The 19,146-nt window shown below is 43.4% G+C and overlaps 2 protein-coding genes across 2 annotated transcripts; one reads left to right on the top strand and one right to left on the bottom strand.

The window, feature by feature from the left end:
• gdi1 (GDP dissociation inhibitor 1) lies at positions 1-6,066 on the top strand. The gene is made up of 11 exons (XM_029435595.1): positions 1-295; positions 1,134-1,241; positions 1,419-1,518; positions 1,745-1,879; positions 1,967-2,165; positions 2,334-2,465; positions 2,576-2,675; positions 2,774-2,945; positions 3,563-3,707; positions 3,801-3,855; positions 4,718-6,066. Exons 1-11 carry the CDS (start codon positions 251-253, stop codon positions 4,868-4,870), a joined length of 1,344 nt encoding a protein of 447 aa, XP_029291455.1. The 5' UTR covers positions 1-250; the 3' UTR covers positions 4,871-6,066.
• Positions 6,067-7,258: 1,192 nt separating this feature from the next.
• itih6 (inter-alpha-trypsin inhibitor heavy chain family member 6) lies at positions 7,259-19,145 on the bottom strand. The gene is given in 18 exon segments (XM_029435590.1): positions 7,259-8,291; positions 8,461-8,844; positions 9,296-9,409; positions 9,516-9,563; positions 9,724-9,753; positions 9,837-9,884; positions 9,970-9,987; positions 10,172-10,198; positions 10,322-10,706; positions 10,708-11,906; positions 12,031-12,202; positions 12,318-12,434; positions 12,551-12,720; positions 13,878-14,125; positions 14,292-14,402; positions 15,835-15,989; positions 17,871-17,906; positions 18,591-19,145. Coding segments are annotated over 18 exon segments (3,630 nt in total). The 5' UTR covers positions 18,705-19,145; the 3' UTR covers positions 7,259-8,037.
• Between the last annotated feature and the right edge of the window lies 1 nt (position 19,146).

Here is a 19,146-nt window from a genome sequence, read left to right as displayed (position 1 = left end):
AGAGTGTTCCACGTTCAGGGCCATCTTTGGTCGTCCTCGCCGGTGACAGTGTGGACAGTTTATTCCATGGTCATCAATGCCTGATGATTAATAAATAATATTCAACTTTGAACGAGCCTTTTGAAGCACTCGGGCAGAGAAAAGGGAGCCAGACCCCCAGTTTTTGTGGACTCACTTGTTATTCTTTCCTTCAATACCCTTCATTTCTCAAGGCAAAAAGAGGGCGAGACGGGAGAGGCGGTGATACAACATGGATGAGGAATATGATGTGATCGTTTTGGGCACCGGACTCACAGTAAGTATTTCATTTGCGTTTGCACAGAAACAAATTAGTGCGAACTTCCATTTGGTTATTATAGCGATTTTTATTTTTATTATTTGATCTGTCCGAGCCCCAGAAGTGAAAGCCTCCTGCATCCCTGTGCGCTTGTGACATTAGATAATTACAATAAGAGAAATGCATCTAAATGTAATTTGACCTGCTTGTGCACGACAGGAAGCAAACAGTGCTTCCAGGAGTTATTTTATTGTCTCTCGCAGCCGGTTCAGTGCTGTGTTACACCCAGTAGCATCTTTTAGGCGTAACCCCACAGTGTCATGGTCCTCTTTGCATAGACAGGCCTCCATCCTGACGTTGGCGCAGGCCTGTGCACGGGTTTGTTAAATGACTGAGCCCTTCACTGCTGTTATCACTTATCACACCCTATGCGGCAGAAGTATATTCATCACATTTTATGTCACGTTAATCTGGATCTCCGCGTGCATGAAAGTCGACATTTTGGTAGTTTTATAACAGGTATAAAATATCCTTTTGAATGCATATCCTTAATAATATGTATTTTGTGATGTGATGAAGTCATGCAGATATTGTTCTTAAGAATACACAATATTTCTATAATTATTATTATTATTATTATTATTATTATTATTACAGTAGATACGTGGGTGAAACTATACAATCGCGCATGCGCACGCCGTTCCGTCTATCCTCCCTGCAGCCTTCTGTCAAAACCTCTTAACTTGCGTTCATATCTTCTATAAATCTCTCTTTCATTTTAGGAGAACCCCACCCCAAGTCACTTTAATTTCATTTTCAAATTCTGTTATTGATTATTAAATCTTGTTTTATGCAGGAATGCATCCTGTCCGGGATCATGTCTGTGAACGGGAAAAAGGTTCTGCACATGGACAGGAACCCCTACTATGGTGGCGAGAGCTCCTCCATCACCCCTCTGGAGGAGGTAAAGGCCTCCTGGGATCTATAGAAGCAATCAATATGTTTTATACCCCTCAGTACATCTCAGTTTACTTCCCGTGCCATTGTGCATCAGCTGCTGTTTTTATTGTCTTCATCTGCTCACCGTCTCATACTGCTTTACATTCTGTCAGCTTTAATGTTTCTCTTTACTGTCGTGCAGCTGTACAAGCGCTTCAGTCTTCCAGACAGCCCGGCTGAGTCAATGGGCAGAGGAAGGGACTGGAACGTCGACCTCATCCCCAAGTTTCTCATGGCCAACGGTCAGTCCCACACCCCTGATTTTGTACATAAAGGAATTAATATATCCCCGTAACACGTACTCATCATATACTGAGGAGATAGACACAAGTACGTTATTAAATATTACTGATAAGGCCCATGAATAAAGAATGAACCAATCAGAATACTTACAGGTGAAGTGGAAGTCTCGGTCTTGATGCTTTCGAGGCAGAACAATGTAACATGTGTTTGTCTGTGTGATTGCAGGTCAGCTTGTGAAGATGCTGCTATACACAGAAGTGACACGATACCTGGACTTTAAAGTAGTGGAGGGAAGCTTTGTGTACAAAGGAGGAAAGATCTACAAGGTGCCGTCAACCGAGACTGAGGCACTAGCTTCAAGTAAGCCGCTCGAATATGTCTTGAGTGTGCAAATCGCATTTAGGTGATCGTTTACTTCAAAATAAAAGCCTTTGTTTGATTTTCCAGATCTGATGGGAATGTTTGAGAAGCGAAGGTTTAGGAAGTTCTTAGTCTTTGTGGCCAACTTCGATGAGAACGACCCAAAAACCTTTGAGGGCGTGGACCCCAAAACCACAACGATGAGGGATGTTTACAAGAAGTTTGACCTCGGCCAGGACGTCATTGACTTCACCGGCCACGCCCTGGCCCTCTACAGGACAGATGAGTAAGAACAAAAGCATATTGCAATCATAACCTATTCTATAGTCTCTGCAGCTGCATCTGTCTGTGAATATCTTATATAATATAGAATATTCATATAATTAGAGGTTCCTCATTATTTCTGTATATTCCTGCTCATTATCTTGCTTTGCTTTTCTCTCTTCTCCTTCAGCTATCTTGACGTTGCCTGTTTGGAGACTATCAATCGTATCAAGCTGTACAGTGAATCGCTGGCACGGTATGGAAAGAGCCCCTACCTCTACCCCCTGTATGGTCTGGGAGAGCTGCCACAGGGATTTGCCAGGTTACTGTTCATATATTTTCTTTATTACTTGATAGATCACAGCTCGTATTCAATCGTAAAAAAAAACCCACTCCATGATTGAACAGTTCTTAATCACTTGTCACTTTTAGATTGAGTGCAATCTACGGAGGGACCTACATGCTGAACAAACCCGTGGATGAGATCGTGATGGAAGACGGCCATGTGGTTGGAGTGAAGTCTGAGGGCGAGGTACGCGGTGTCGCAATGTCGTTAGGTTTGTTCCTGCAGAGGGGACGAGACAGTAAGTCCCTTTTAAAATGCCGCGTGTTGTCTCGTTGCCGCTGCAGGTGGCTCGTTGTAAGCAGCTCATCTGCGACCCCAGCTACATCCCGGACCGCGTCCGCAAGGCGGGTCAGGTGATCCGTGTGATCTGCGTCCTCAGCCACCCCATCAAGAACACCAATGACGCCAACTCCTGCCAGATCATCATTCCTCAGAATCAGGTTAACCGCAACTCAGGTAGGAATCATTGTCACTCGTTAACTAATACGCTGAACGGTAGAATTTTAGAGCACTCTTTAATGACGACAAACAAAGCAATGCACATTTCTAAATGTTACTCTTTCACTGAGAAATGCCCATTTTATTCCCCTCACAGCTTTTAGACATTTACAAAATAGCAAATTATCCCGACGCACTAAATCACATGTTGCCTATTGATATACAGGCATTTTGTTTAACTCTTGAAGCAGCTATAATCAATGTTCTTATATTCACAATGGCTCACTTAACTACTTTATGGGAAATGAGTCACTCATGTTATCAAACCCACCGAGAGTTTTGTCGTCTATCGGTTCACTGTCTGGTTTTCTTACCGCAACTTTACGTCAGCCGGCGGTTTTCAGGGGAAAAGAAGTTCAAGTAATCTGCTGTACGCTTCCTGTCCAGCACCACATGACAAACAAAGTTAGCGACTAGCTGGGGAACAGTGTGGATAATTTAGCAGTTAAAGAGAGTATGTTACTGTCACCATAACAACTTTTAAAGCTGTACTGTTGTGTTTACAGCGGCCCAAAAATCATTTAATGCAGCTTTAAGTTTATACTGACTCAACTTTCCCCTCCTCAATTCTCCAGACATCTACGTGTGCATGATCTCCTATGCTCACAATGTGGCAGCCCAGGGGAAGTACATTGCCATCGTCAGCACCACAGTGGAGACCGGCGAGCCCGAAGCTGAGATAGAGCCGGCCCTGGAGCTGCTGGAGCCCATCGACCAAAAGTCAGCCGTTTGAGGATTTGTGCTTTTATTTTAACAAGTGGGCCATAAAACTAAACATGTTGTGATAATACTTGTTAACGTTTTTTTTGACAGGTTTGTGGCTATAAGCGATCTTTATGAGCCCACAGACGATGGTACTGAAAGCCAGGTAAGACTTTTCCCCACAAAAAATGTTGCTCCTATAAAAGGCTGTTTCCTGAGCAAAAGTAAATCATGAGATCATCGGCAGTCTGCTGCTGGAATGACAACAACTATTGGATAGATTGCCATGAAACTTTGTACAGACGTTCATGGTCCATCTGAGAATACATCCTACTGACTTTCTCTCTAGCGCCACCAGCAGGTCAAAGCTTTCACTTATTCAGGGAAATTGATTGACATGTATTGGATTCATTTTGAGTGAAATATCTGTAACTGATGGATTGCCGTGAAATTCGCTGCAGATATACAAGCGAATTAACATTCCCACCAGCCTCAGCTTCGTGTTCAGTCTTAATTGGTGACGTTAGCATGCTAACAGGCTGAAGTGAGAGGGTGAGCAAATCAAACAGGTTAGCATTGTCACTGTGAGCATGTTAGCACGCTGATGTTAGCACGCTGACGTTAGCACGCTGACGTTAGCACGCTGATGTTAGCACGCTGACGTTAGCACGCTTATGTTAGCACGCTGACGTTAGCACGCTGACGTTAGCACGCTGACGTTAGCAGGCTGACGTTAGCAGGCTGACGTTAGCACGCTGACGTTAGCACGCTGACGTTAGCACGCTGATGTTAGCACGCTGACGTTAGCACGCTGACGTTAGCACGCTGACGTTAGCATGCTGACGTTAGCACGCTGATGTTAGCCTAACGGAGCAATCTTCGCTGAAAGTGATTTTGAAGCGTTTTTGCGTTTTCTGATACCATTGCAACACTACTCACGGCTCACTTGCAGTGGGGATTTCCACTAAGTCTCACGGAGTCGCTAGTGTAGCTGCAGGTTCTCAGTCCTGTTATTTTATCTTTCCCAGGTCTTCGCTTCAAGCTCCTACGATGCCACCACTCACTTCGAGACCACTTGCAACGACATCAAGGACATCTACAAACGTATGACCGGGAGCGACTTTGACTTTGAGAACATGAAGCGCAAACAGAACGATGTGTTTGGGGAGGATGAGCAGTGAGGGGCTTCCGAGAGAGGGCGGGGCCGGGAGAGGAGGCGGGGCGAAAGAGGTGGCAGAGCCTGCGGTAGAGGGCCGGGGCTGCCTGAGCAGTCCTTTAAGAACAAAAGGGTGGGAGCGTGGTGGAGAGGGTGTGTGTGTTTCTGGGCTCTGCCTGGCCTCAGCCGTTTGCCTCCTTTTCCTTACGTCCCTCTCTCTCTTGACACGCGTTCAAACACATAAATGCTCACAAACACACACACACACACACACACACACACACACACACATAAGCTGTTCAAATACTCACACTCCTTATCTCTGTCACCGAAAAGCAGGGTTGATATGGTCTTTCATTCCATTGTAGAAATTACAGTATAATCATGTCTTAACTATTATCATTAGAGGTGAATTTATTACTTGTTGTTGCCGATTTTCAAAGCATTTCATTCTTTCTGTAACGTCTTTCTCCTCATATCAGAGGTTGGGTGGAGAGAAGATTGATGGCACTGAGGGGTCTGTAATGGCTTAGTGTAGAATCCTCTGGACGGGTCACCTCCAGTAGACATGCATGCATCTTTTACACACAGTAGTATTGTACATAGACTCTAAACGACACTGCGGTATGAAGGCTGGACCATTCCACGCATCGCTCCTGTCAACCCTGCTTTCACTTTTCTCTTACTTGGTCTTTTACCTGTGTTTCGTCAAAAGACGTCGCTCCTTTTGGCAAAATCTGTCGGTCAGACAAAAAAATGTGACGAAAAATGACATATAAATGGGCTGTCAGCTGATAGTGCTCACTTTGCAATGCTGTTGTGTTCCCTGTGCTAGCAGGCAAGCTAACCAGTGGCTATTAACTGTCACCCCACCCCCCCCCCCCCAAAAAAAAAACCGGTTCCTTTGTTTATCTCTGTTGTGTCAATTTTGAATTTTAATAGTTTACTTTCTAACATTTTAAATTATTGAAGAGTTTTATTTCTATATACTTGGTGCACATTTCACTGGCTGAAGTTATGAAGTTTACAGATCTGAGGTTTGAAACTGTGGTCTTAAAAGTTGAACATTAAAATAAAAAAAGGGAACGTCAGGAGCAAAACGAGGCACGGAGAGGCTCTCCCTGAAGTATTCTGGGAGATTTGGAATGAGTGATGAAAAATAAATTACGGAAAATTGTCACATGATGAGATGCGAGGAAGTGTGGGACGGGGGGGGGGGGGGGGGGAGAAAGAATGTATGTTGGGAATGTTTTGGATTCTTTTGGAAAGTTTCACTTTTTAGTGAAGAGGGTGAAGACTGAAATTTCAGCTTATAGTGAAAGCACCGGACTGTGTCTTGGTTGTTTCAACCCTTGTGTGTGTCATTTAGGTACGTCATTCCTCTAGGGACTAAATCCTCTGAGAAATTGTAGTTGTTGAATAGAGGGAAAAGCTGGAGACTCCCATAACTTTAAAAGACTTTGTAGCAAAGGTATGAAGCCACAATTGCAGGTGCTTCCCCACAAGAACGAACCAAGATGCTTTGATTTGGTTGTAGCCTTAATTTGGGGTCTTGTTCAAATGTTTGGGCCCTTTTTAAAAGCTGACTGCTTTGTTTTTAACTAACCGTGTGTGGCAGGTCACTCTAGTGCCAAAGATGGCGTTGCTGTTATTGGCAAAAGTTGCTGACAATGTTAAAGTGTGTTAGTGTATGTTGCTCTGCAGATCTGACTGAATACTATAGAAGGGATATTGCTTGTGGATCTGTGGCGTGTTACACATCGAACAACTAACAGATGAGACGCCCTGATCGTTTGTTTAAAACAGTTCCATCTCACTCTATCCACCACGACAAATCCCTTAACTCTACACAAAGTTATTGCGTGTTTGGGGTGTTGACGTGTCTTATTGTTATGCTCTATTTATTTGAATTTCACTGACGTATTGTGGAAAGGTTTATGTCAAACGCCGAACACGCTATGCTACTAGATTATGTTCCGATGATAAAAAATGGATTTTAAAAGTGATGCATACGGAAATTCTTCGTTTTTGTTTGTTATTTGCTGTGTCATGTGTGACGTTTACTTTACTCAGTGATCATTCCAGCGCTGCATCATGATTTAATATGATTATTAGCTTATGAAACAGGTTTCTGATGGAAGGATAACAGCAACAGCCATCGAGTCTTTACAGCTGTGTGTTCGCACTCATTCAACATTGTGCGTGGTCTTCATCCTTCAATATGTTATCTGATAAAAACTGGAATACTGTTTACTCTTTGAACATAGATATATCTGAAGCCCTCCCTCCCCCCCCCCCCCCCCCCTTCTCTTCCTCAGCATCAGATACTGTCCTCTCTTTTTTATTTATTGAAAACAAAAAGCCTCATGTGTGGTTGTACTGTTTTAATTTCCATCCAGTTTGGCCTTTTTGGAAACCACTATTGACAATATCCCTTAAAATTGACAAAAGAAATAGTTAAAGGCTGAGTAGTAGAAAACTTACTGTCCTTGTTTGATCACTAGTATGTGAGCAATGCCTAATGTCTTGTGTAACAAATAAAATGAATTAAACTATGAATGAAATGATAGAAAAATAAAAAGCACATGGCAAACCTGGAAAGACCCTGATTTTGTTTTGTGTGTCTTCTTGAAGATGGAATCCGTACACACACACACACACACACACACACACACACACACACACACACACACACAAATACAACTTACATATTGATACAGTTTTAATAATTACAAGAATCTGGCTGTTGCCTAATAATTAATCCACGATGAAATATAAGAATAATTCCGAGTCGTGAGCGGAGTTGGCGTCCGAGACATTTTGGAGACGCAGCACAAAAGGACATTTTGCGGTTGCCATGCGAACAGGAGAACGTGGCGTCTCTGTCATAGATACACGGAGCTTCAATCCAAGTCAAATGACCTGAGGGAGGACAACAGCATGGTTCAGTCCTTCACTATATTTGCCAAACCGTACTTCCTTCTCTAACCTCTTCCCCTCTCATTTCCTCTTTTATAACCACACCTGTGTCCCACACTGCTCCTCACAGAATAGTAGACAATGTGTTGCAACTTGTCATTTCAGCCTCCCGGAGTCCCAGTTTCTTTGCTCATCCTTTGTCCAAAAAAGCCACGCCACGATAATCGCTGTGACCTGAGCTGTGCAGCCGAGGCGGAGCAGACTCGGCTAGGATTACACATGATCCACCACGTAGCTCTCGTATGGATGACCCAGTAGTCTCTCTATCTCTGCCTTGGGCACCACCCAACACTTTCCCGTGTGGCGTTTCCGCACCGTGTCTTTCAGCGTCTTGTCCTGCAAGGTGACCGGCATATGCTCGGATCCCCACCTCAGGATCCCCCTGGCTGAAATTGCCTCATTGTGAGCACTTTCATCCAGATAATCCTTCACCGCTGAGACACTCATGTCCGCGTGCTGAAACTGGCCTGGAGGCAGATTAAGTGATGGAACGTAACTAATGTATTCAAGCACTGTACTTACCTGAGAATTACTTTATATTTCTGTTTCATTTCATTATTATTTGAAAGCTTTATTCCTTAGGTACTTTTTAAGATTTTAGATTTACACTGAAGGTAAGTTGTTTTGTGTACGTACCCAGCAGGCCTTGGGTTGAAGCAGACAAGCCCCGCCCATCTGTGATGTAAAAACCCAGGTGAGCCATCTGCAGGTAGCTGGGGTGTTTATAGTGATGGAACATAACCAGGAAGCGCACATCCCTCGCCAGCTCGATCCAGCAGCTCCAATGGTTGTCCACGGTGACCGTCACACCCTGCCTCGTCACCGACCCCTGCTGATTGATGGGAAGTTTATCCCGCCCTTCCCCTTCCACCACTACGGCGTCCAGCGAGAGGGTGATCATGATGTCACCGGAGCCGCCTGTGGCTGAGGAAACGGTGAGCCGGTCGAAGTAGGTCCGGGGGCGGTCCTCTACGCCGTGCTTGGAGGGAGCTCCCATTAGGTGGCCGTCGACAATTATCCCTGGAGGAGGAAGGAGGCGCACATTTAGTAATACACTTAAAAACATGCAAACACTTCGGACTTGCACGGAAGAGAGGAGGCCTGCACGCGGGGGAGTGTTTATGCAGAAGTGCGAAAATGCATGTGTTTGGGGAGTAGTGAGCAGACGACTGGATGAATTATACTTGGATTACACTGCAGGAGTTGTGTGAGAGTTTGTAAAATAATGTTTGGACATAGTTTTGCTGTTGTTAAAGGCGCTTCTCATTCACTCCTCTTCATCAAGACCTTTCTCTGTTGTTTTGATTATCTGTTCACCGTGGACGAATGTCAGAAAAACAACGTTTCCTTCTAGAATTGAAGGTAACACGGGGTGGAGTAAGTTAAATAACAATGTTTCATTTTGTACATTCCTTTAAAGCATGTATATCTAAACACCGAACTGAAATTAGAGAGTTATTTCTGAGCATACCTCTCTCTGGGTCCTCTAACAGCCTGAGAACATCACTGGCTCTGCCGTCTACTGTGAAACACAGGTTCTGATGCAGCTTTGGTAGCTGGACCACAAAGTGAGGATCTCCATCAACTACAACAGACAACACTGAGCATTAATACAACACGAGCAGGGAAAATATTCAAAAGAATTTGACAGGTGTAAATAAAAACATTGAAATAAAATGCAGGTTCATGACCTGATGAGGAGAAGACCCGGACGGTGCTCAATCGGGACGGAGCACTATCTAAAAGCACAAGACATTCAACTAAAGGACAGTCCTCCTCACTCCCAAGCACTGAAACCAACGACAGGACTACACAGGTATTGCAAGCAGTGTCTCTCTACAATAAATTACTTATGTATATAAGACATGCAGATGGAAAGAACGCCCACTAAATTCTTACCATATGATCCCGTGTCTGCAGTTTCATCCCCTAGACATAAGTCAGAACATTTTATTTTGAAGGCCTGAAAAGCCACGACAGTACAGAACCTCTAATGACAGTTAGAAACTTACAGGCATCATAGCTGAGGTCGTAGTCGTAGTCATAGGTTGCATCATAGTCTGGGAAATGGAGGAAAGCAATGAGACACGTTCTGCTGCTGGATTTAGATTTTACAGGATAAGAAGCATTAATCGTGATACTCACCTTTCACAAGGTCGATATCTATAAGAGATAGAACACAAGATGGATTTATATTCAGTTCCCATGTTGGCATGGAGCTGATTATCATAGTATATCATAATTAAACAGCTGTTAGTATCTAATTATGTTTGATTCAGATACAATGTGATTAAAAGCTCAGGAAAGGGATCTGTCACCGCAATATAAAGAGAAAATTCAGTTTCACCTTTCCTCTGAATGAAAGTAGAGACATCTAGTGGAGAGATGAAGAACATTCAATTAGGAATAAATATACAAAAGTCTGCTTAATATTCAGCGTGTACCTTGATTTATGACTGCAGATTGGACTTGACGGAGAAAACAGAGTGTAACTTACCCAGAAGCCCTGCTGCTTCCCACAGACGGGGCCCATCTGTTACGCCAGGCATGGGAGCAAAGGTGGCCGACACAAAGGTGGCGATGCTCAGGTCTGTGTTGTTGTCGTCCACAGTCGGGGCCGGGACCGGTGTGGGAGAGGTGACGGACGACAGCTGGGGCACGGCGGTGGTGGTTTCAGGCACATGTGGAGCAGGTGTGAAGCTGTGCTCGGCCTCTGTGGAGGGCACAGTCCCTTTGACTGAAGGCAGGGCTGTGCTCACTGTGCTGGACTGTGGGGTAAGGGGTCTCCCAGGCAGGGGTGCAGGGTCGGTTGTGACCGAGCCGAGCGGAGGTGTGGTACTGGTGGTGAATGTTAACATCGTGGTGGTTGTGGTGGTTTTCAGGGCTGTTGGGCTGCGGGGTAGAGACTTTTCCAGGTGCAGGGGGTGGAGCTGGTTTTAGAGCATTAAGCAGAGAGGTGGGTATCTTACCAGCAGGAGGAGGAGGAGGAGGAGGAGGAGGAAGAGGAGAGGCAGTTTTAGATTCATTTTGGGAAGCAGTCGTCTTTTTACCAGAGAATGGAGCTGGGGCAGTTTTGACAGAGCTGGGACTTGACGTTGTTGTGTTTTTTTTAGATGGTGAAACTCCTGCTTTGGCTGTGGAAGTTGGTGTTTTTTTAGTTTGCTTTGGAGGTGGCAGAGGAAGGTCTGGTTTTTTGTTAGGCCTGGAGTTGGACGGTGAGCTGGGCGTCTTCGCAGCGGCAGTAGTCGTTGTGGTTATAGTGGCTGCAGTGGTGGGTTTTGCGGTGGTTGGAGTTTGAGCAGCTTCATCTGCATCGGGCTTAACCACAACTAAAGAAGTGACTGGTGTTACAAAGTTATATTTGAGGGATAGGTTGGTGGCCTTGTCTGCTAGTAACCTTTGAGTTGCAGGGTCAGTAGCGTTCAGTTTGGCCAGCAGCAGCTCCTTGATGGTGAAATACGCCCAGAGACGGTGCACAAAGCTGGAGATTCCTTCCAAGCCTGCGGAGCAGTCTAGTGAATCTGCACTCCCGTTCCCCTTTACATGAGAAATCAACACATCGTTCTCCAACTTGACACGTTGCTTAGAATCAGTGGCGGACATTGACACCTTAAAATCCTTGACCCCTGGTTTGACCCTTCCGGCCACCACCAACTCTGAGCCTTGGAAGTAATTCGGGAACATGGAGCGGGTGATGTCGAACGCCTGATCGTCCAGGTACGACAGCTGGACGTCTGAAAGCAAAGGGCTGGCTACTTCGTCATAGAAGCCCTTCAGCTGCAAGGCTGCGTCTGCATCCTCATACACCATCCTCGCCACGCCTCGGTTATCCAGAGCCAGGCGTTTCATGAGGAGGAAGTCTGCATCGTCGCCAAAGGCAAGGCCAAACAGAGAGGAGGAGCCCAGAGCTTTCTTGGCGTTGTTAAGGATGGTGTCTCCAGCCGTTACTCCGATGGTTGCTTCCCCATCAGTTAGGAAAATGACCAGAGGGACACGACGGGATGAGAGGTGATCGGGAGAGGCAGAGGATGGAGGGTTGACGAGCTGGGCAGCTGAAAGCAGAGCTGCATTGATATTGGTCCCTGATACAGAAGAGTGGATGGATCAGTGTTGAAGGAAGAGAACAAACAAAAAGTAAGAACGTTTGATACAATTATCAACTTGACTACGATGCCACCGCTCAAACAGTTTCACATTTCAACTCACATCCTTCTGCAATGATCCTCTTCACAAAGTCTTTGGCGTCTCGTACATTCTGCCGAGTCGCCCGGACTGTTCGTCCTCTCTTCCAGGTGTGAACTTTGTCTGAGAAGGTAATGATATTGAAGTGGTCTCCCTCTCTGAGGTCCCCGAGAATGGTGCCCATGGCCTGCTTGGTCTACTGACAGAAATTATTAGAATTACTGGCAGAAACTCCAAATTATTTTTGCAGAAGGTTTTCTCATCTTCTGTAGCTGTAGCCAGAGGTAGTCCACGAGGTGTGTCCACTTTACCTGTTTTATCTTAGTGCCTATCATTGAGCCACTAACATCGATGACAAATATAACATCCTTAGGAACCACAGGAAGTCCTCTGGGTGCAAAGTAGTGCACAAAATAGCCATCATACACCTGAGAGAAAACATAGAAATACAGGGGGAAGAAGACAACCTTTACTGGTACCAGAAACACATTTCTGTATTATGACATGTAGCCACACAAGCCACAAATAAAAAGATTCTCCCGACCTGGACTTCACCCATGAGGTCTCTGAGGTCCACGTCATACTGGATGATGAAGTCTGCATTAAGACCTTTGGACGAGATGCTGTTCTGCTGTTGTAGAGTTGGACTGTAGCGAACTCGAGCACAGTTAGCGTTCTGCTCCACATGAGTGGAGGCAGGAGCGACTGCATCACCTGCAGGAAAGTCGGACATGGTTAAATCCTCGAAGTCGTTAGGACATTTTGGGAAATACACTTATTTGCTTTCTTGCAGAGAGTTAGATTAGAACATCGATACCACTCTCAAGTCTGTACGGTAAATATGAAGCTAAAGCGAGCAGCTAGTTAGCTTAGTTTAGCATAAAGACTGCTAGCCTAGCTTTGTCTAAAGGTTCAGGTTTCTCGGGGGATTATGGGCCTGGCTGGGAGCAGTGACTTCCTGGAGTTTCCTGGCCAGGCTAGCTGTTTCCCCTCGTTTCCAGTCATTATGCTAAGCTAAGCTAACCAGCTGCTGGCTGTAGCCTCGTTTTTACTGTACGAACATGAGAGTCGTATCAATCTTCAAGCTTATTTCCCAAAATGTCAAATTATTCCTTTAAATTCTTCTATTCTATATATAATATATATATATAATATTCTATTAGTCTATTGACCAATTGTGATTAATTCTATAGTCATTGATTCAACCAGGAAGTCTCATGAGGTTCCTCCTGCTGCACTTCCTGCTCTAAACACCTGACGGTAGGTACGAGGTGGTGTACCTGTAGGCTTCTTTACAACAGTCTAAGACAGGGGTGTTAAACATACGGCCCGCGGGCCAAAACCGGCCCGCCAGAGGGTCCAATCCGGCCCGCGGGATGACTTTGCAAAGTGTAAAAATTACAGACATTAACTACAATTTTTCAATAAAAGTAACTGCTTTTTCAAATGTTTCCACTAAATGTTTTGTGCCTTTGTAGACACACTGTGATCTGTACGTTGTAATGCACATGTGTAAATGATAAACTAATACTATTGTTGAAATTGCACTTATTTTCCTTAAGACATTTTAGGTTGTTCATACATAAATGTTTTGTAAAAAGATAATTAACTTAATGTGAACAATTTCAGAATGTACTTTTTTTGCACTAAAACGAAGGGAAACATTTGGAGTTGTGGTTATTTATATGTTATTATGCTGTGATCTTACTGGTCCGGCCCACTTGAGATCAAATTGGGCTGCATGTGGCCCCTAAACTAAAATGAGTTTGACATCCCTGGTCTAAGACCATCGAAGGTTTCTTCTTTGAAAGTTGCTCATCCTAAATAACCATCTCAAACTCAACAGCTAATAACTCATGTTCATATTTTACCTTGAGCAGTGTTGGAGAGCAGCCGGCTCGTCTTGAGAGGAAAGGCTTTGATGAAACTGATGCCCGTCCGCTCCGTTATACTGATGTCTAGCGTGAGGTTCTGCACAAGCTGTCCCGGCCTCAGACCCAAACTGAGCTCATAGCGGCCCAGTCGACGAGGCAACAGCTCCTCGTAGGACAGAGAGAAGGACACCCGAGCTCCTGACGGCACGCTCACCGCCACACGAAACTTCTCAATCTCTCTCTCTCTGAACACAGCCGAGTAAAAGGGAAGGAACACTCACACTATTAGTTTGGATGTCAGTCTCCTCTTAATAAAAACTGTGTAAGATGATATTGCAAATTAAACAGATTGAAATTCAAAACGTTTATTTTGTGGAAGTTAAGGAAAAAAAGAACAAATCTGGGACTGACTTGGTAGCAACAAGTCCGGCTGTTTTTCCTTGCTTCTTAGCAACATCGTAAATTTTCCTGGCAGCAGCTCTTTCCTTCACCTGGGCCACATACACCTTGCCATTGGAGGTGCTGATGGGATAGAGGAAAGAGAAGGAAGAAACAGCTCTCTGTGTGACTCACAGTAGCCAGATTATATTTCAGCCAGAAACACGCCTGGCCTGCAGTGTGATTTACTTCATTTTGCTCCTTGTATTTCCATTGCGATCACAAAGCTGCTTCACAAACACGCATCATGCTTGTTGACAAATGGAGTTCATACCATGTGAAGGGGAGGTGGGCGTCATATACAGAGCGGGTGGAAAAGAGTAATTTCCCTCTAAAAACAGCATTAATGAAGAGAGATCTTGCAGACCCGTGACGCTCCGAGGGAGTGCCGCTGTGTGCAACACCCGGCAAAAAATCCCAACCAAAACCACAGCTCAAGTGGGATCTAATTCACACAGTGCACTTCCTAGACTTCGGTGACCGCTGATGTCACGTGACAAGGTGCTAAACTAAGGTCACGTCCTTTGAACAAATATATCCAAAGAGAAAAAACATCAAGGGCTAACTCAAATAAACTCTCGGGCTTGAAGCGGGGTCTTGTTTGAGAAACAGAGCAGAATGGCAAGAGTGGAAAATGGAGGCACTTGTATTTATACGTGTGGTTGGCTGAGGGGGTAAAGGACCGGCTGTACATCAGCGACCTACACACAGAACACAGAGTTCTTAGTGTCAGACACAGAAATGCCAAAGAACTAACGCAACACATTCCCCACAGCTTTCCCCCCCCCCCCCCCCTTGGTGATGTTCAGGCGACTGTATAGGTTCTGAGTGTGAGAATGTGTGAGTGTACGTCTGTGAAAGACAGAAGTGAAGGATTATGGTTGTAAAAAAAACTGTAAAAGCTCCAGACTCACACATACTTCAAAAATCTAAGTCTACATCCGCCTCCATGTAGGCACGCATACATACAGTAGTAGTGTGTGTGCGTGCGTGTGTGTGTGTGTGCGTGTGTGTGTGGGTGTAGCGCATCTCAACTGGCAGGCTGCCTTAGTAAACTGTGCGGGAGAGAAAAGGGGGACTGGGCAAACTCCTGTCTTTTTCTCTATTAACTTTCTGACTTGCGTTTACAAAGCCTGGTATTCATCTGCCCTCAGGTTCCCCCTCCTTCTGACCTGCTTCCGCTCCCGAGTCCAGCTCCAGGTTCGGTGTTTGGCTTGCAATGTTGACTTATTTGTTTTGTTTATATTTAGCATTTTTGAAGGAGAGCTCTTCGTAATCAAATTATGCATCTCTCCTTTCCTAGTTCCTTACATAATTCTTCTAAAGTTTCATTTCTGGATTCTGCCCCATTTACGAGAACATCACTTTTATTTATTTCCATTTCTCGCCGTATGGCAGGTAAATATCATAATTATAACTTTCCTGCCAACTTCAATACTTTTCAAAATAAAAAAAAGTACAGGAAGTAGTGATGTGGAAACGCTGTATACCGTAGAAGTGAAAGACAATGACTTACATGGTGAAGTTGGAGATGAAGGCAGAGGAGGGCAGGTCCACCTCGAAGGCAGCCTCCTTAGTGACGGGGAGCTGGTTCCACACTGAACTCTGCACTGTGGTCACAGCGTACCGGGACACCACTGAACACCTCACATGGTAGTCCGTCACCTTCAGCTAGTAACATCACAAACACATGTTTAAATCTCTGAAGAGGTTGAAGGAGAAAGCTCTGAAGTTAAGGAGTTATTATCCCATTGGAGTGTTTTACTAGGACTGATAGTAGTGATGGAAGAAGTATCCGAAACCTTTACCAAATACTTCCCCCCTATTATTAATAATAATAATAATAATAATAATAATAATTATAATAATAATAATAATAATAATAAGCTTTATTTGTATAGCACCTTCCATACAAGAATTGCAGCCCAAAGTGCAAGCAGCAAAAACATAGTACAAGATTAGACAGAGCACTTACAGTACAATAATCACAGTGTTGATGTAAATGAGTGTGAAGTAGCATTAAAAATAGTATTAAATAGCAGAATTAAAATAATATAAAACAGCAGAATTAAAATATAAAATAGCAGAATTAAAATAATATAAAATAGCAGAATTAAAATAGTATAAAAATAGCAGAATTAAAATATAAATAGCAGAATTAAAATAATATAAAATAGCAGAATTAAAATATAAAATAGCAGAATTAAAATAATATAAAATAGCAGAATTAAAATAATATAAAATAGCAGAATTAAAATAGTATAAAAATAGCAGAATTACTATTGCCCCTCTACACTTGCATCCACACTTACACACACACACACACAAGAATCCTACACAACATGTCATGTCACCTAATGTATTACGTTCTGTCTTGTGTTGTTTCCCTGAATAAATAAATAATAAATAAAATAATTTTTTAAAAGTATTAAAGTATGAAAAGTAAAAAGTTGCCATTGTGAGGTAGAATGTTCCCCGTCATTGTTTTACTATTAGATATGATGTTTTTGATTAATCATTCTGTTGCAATCTGAAAAGTAACAAATATAGTGCAGTAAAAATGACAATATTTGTATCTGAGATGTAGTGGAGTAGAAGTATGAAGTTGCATAGAATGAAAATGAGTACAGTACTTGATGAAATGCTTTTGTTTGACTTGTTAAACACAGACCACTGATGAGGTCTGACTGTAAAAGACAACCATGGATGCTTAATAAAACCGGGAAAACAGATCATCATAAACCTCACACATAACTCTTTATGTTTCTCCGCCATATCACGGTTGGCCCTGCGTCGCTCTGAGGAGTCAACAAAACAACACAAAGCATTTCCCTGCATGCCGTCTCTGTCCTCCTCTTGTTTACTCGGGTAACGCCGGCGCCTGCTGAGACCAATCTGGTCAGCACCGGCCACATTACTGCAGGATGAGGCGACAGGCAGGAGGAAGAGAGCCACATCAACCCTCCAGCTCACTGGGATTTAGGAGGGCTGTGGTCTGTGCTATACAAACTCAATCACTGGATGTTTTCAGGGGGGTTTTACTCCTTATCTGACAGATATAGTAGTTACTTTTCAAATAAGATTTACACAACCAATTAAAAACATACGAGCAGCTTATAAAACACAATGTGTTAAAGATTAAAACATGTCATGACTTTTCCTCTTTAAACTTTTCAGATGGTTTCATTTAAAAACAAACTGTTTGAATCACAAAGAGATAAAAATGATCCAATATTTCATTTCAATAGAAATGTGTGAAGCAGAACTTTTGCTTGTCATTTTGCTCTCGGACATTGTTTGATATAATAAATGTTTAACAGGAGTTAAAACATTTCTTGTAGCACGAGGAGCTCCAAGCTCACACTGACACAAGGTCCACAATGGAAATAAGTGCTGTAACTTTATTGCGTTATCCTTAATGTTCTTTTAACTGTGCATGTATATTGGTGTTGTATTTGTTTAATTAATTGTCAAACAAAACAAAACATTAACATAGATGAATATTTGGTATTTTATGTAACACATTTTATGACAGTAACGGCACAAACTTACCACTGGTTTTGTTGGTTTGCTTTGACGTCTTACTCTCTGGAAAAGAAACAAGGCAGTAAGTCAATCGTATGCATGTGTTGTTGTGTATAATGTGCTTTTAAGAAACAGCCAAATGGCACATTATTAGAAACCATCGTTTGTTCATAAAAAGGAGGCACCTTTTTGAAGTAATCTCCACAATCTGTGAGGGTTGGGTCAAGATTTTGTGTCAAAATAGTCTGAATCAAAGCCATTCATGAATGGAGGGGAAGTGGAACTGGACATAAATGCTTTCACTGTACACAGGGCCAGTGAGGGTTGCACGGTTTGCTCTCAAATGTTAATTTTGCACACAAGTCATTGCTGTGTCAACACATTACCACATAGCCTGGTCATTGCTGGGAATTTAACATCAACAAATCATTTAAGAGTGGAAACCCTTTATAGGGAAACATATAAACATTACAATTTCTATTACAAAATAGGACTATATCATATGTGCTGACTGTGTTGGTTGTATTAGAGCTGCAAAAGCTCACTTCACTTCAAGTTATGGTCACTAACAGCATTTTGTATTTGTTACCAACAGTTTTAATATTGTCCAAAAGTGCAGCTATTATTTACAAACAAAATAAAGTTCTGTATTATTATTGTTACATGTTCCAGCCTGGTCTAACAGAGGGGGGTGTTTCAGAAAGTAATAACTTGACACCAAATTGAAATAAAAAAGGGAAAATATACCTGTAAAAGAATATTTGCTCCAAGGTTTGCTTCATAATCCCTTGATAATCCCTCGTGCACATACAAAGTGAAGAACACTAGAATGCAGTGAATCCTAAAGTTCATCATGTCCATGATGATTCAGGTTTTCGGCTCCAAGATGAAGTGGTGTCACGTCGTCAGCGGGACTGAAGCGGCTCGTGCAGCAGGACGCGGTTCACATACCTCACATTTTATTTTCTGCAAGGGGCAGTCTTCCCCCTCCCTCACCGGTTTAAACGGCTCCACTGCGGTGATAAATGCAATATTTTCTGATAAACATCCGTCAGGTGTTGTGAAAAAAGAAAAAGCGTGAAGTTGAGTCAGAAAGTTGCGCTGGGTCCGGAGACAGCAGCTCCCAGTTTGTGTTCATGCATACTGGAAATTCCGCGTACTGATGCCACAGAGGTGCGCGAGAAATGAGGGATTATTAACCCCTGCTCTGCTATTTGGGGAAAATACCCCGCGACCAAAACACCCCCCCCTCCCTCTCAGGAGAGCTTCTTAAAAATGCTCCAGTCTGAGTTTCACTCCTTAA

The sequence above is a fragment of the Cottoperca gobio genome, chromosome 7, assembly GCF_900634415.1.
Source record: "Cottoperca gobio chromosome 7, fCotGob3.1, whole genome shotgun sequence".
Classification (NCBI taxonomy): Eukaryota; Metazoa; Chordata; class Actinopteri; order Perciformes; family Bovichtidae; genus Cottoperca; species Cottoperca gobio.
The sequence above is the reverse complement of the archived record's forward strand: the minus strand, read 5'-3'. Positions and strand labels throughout refer to the sequence as shown.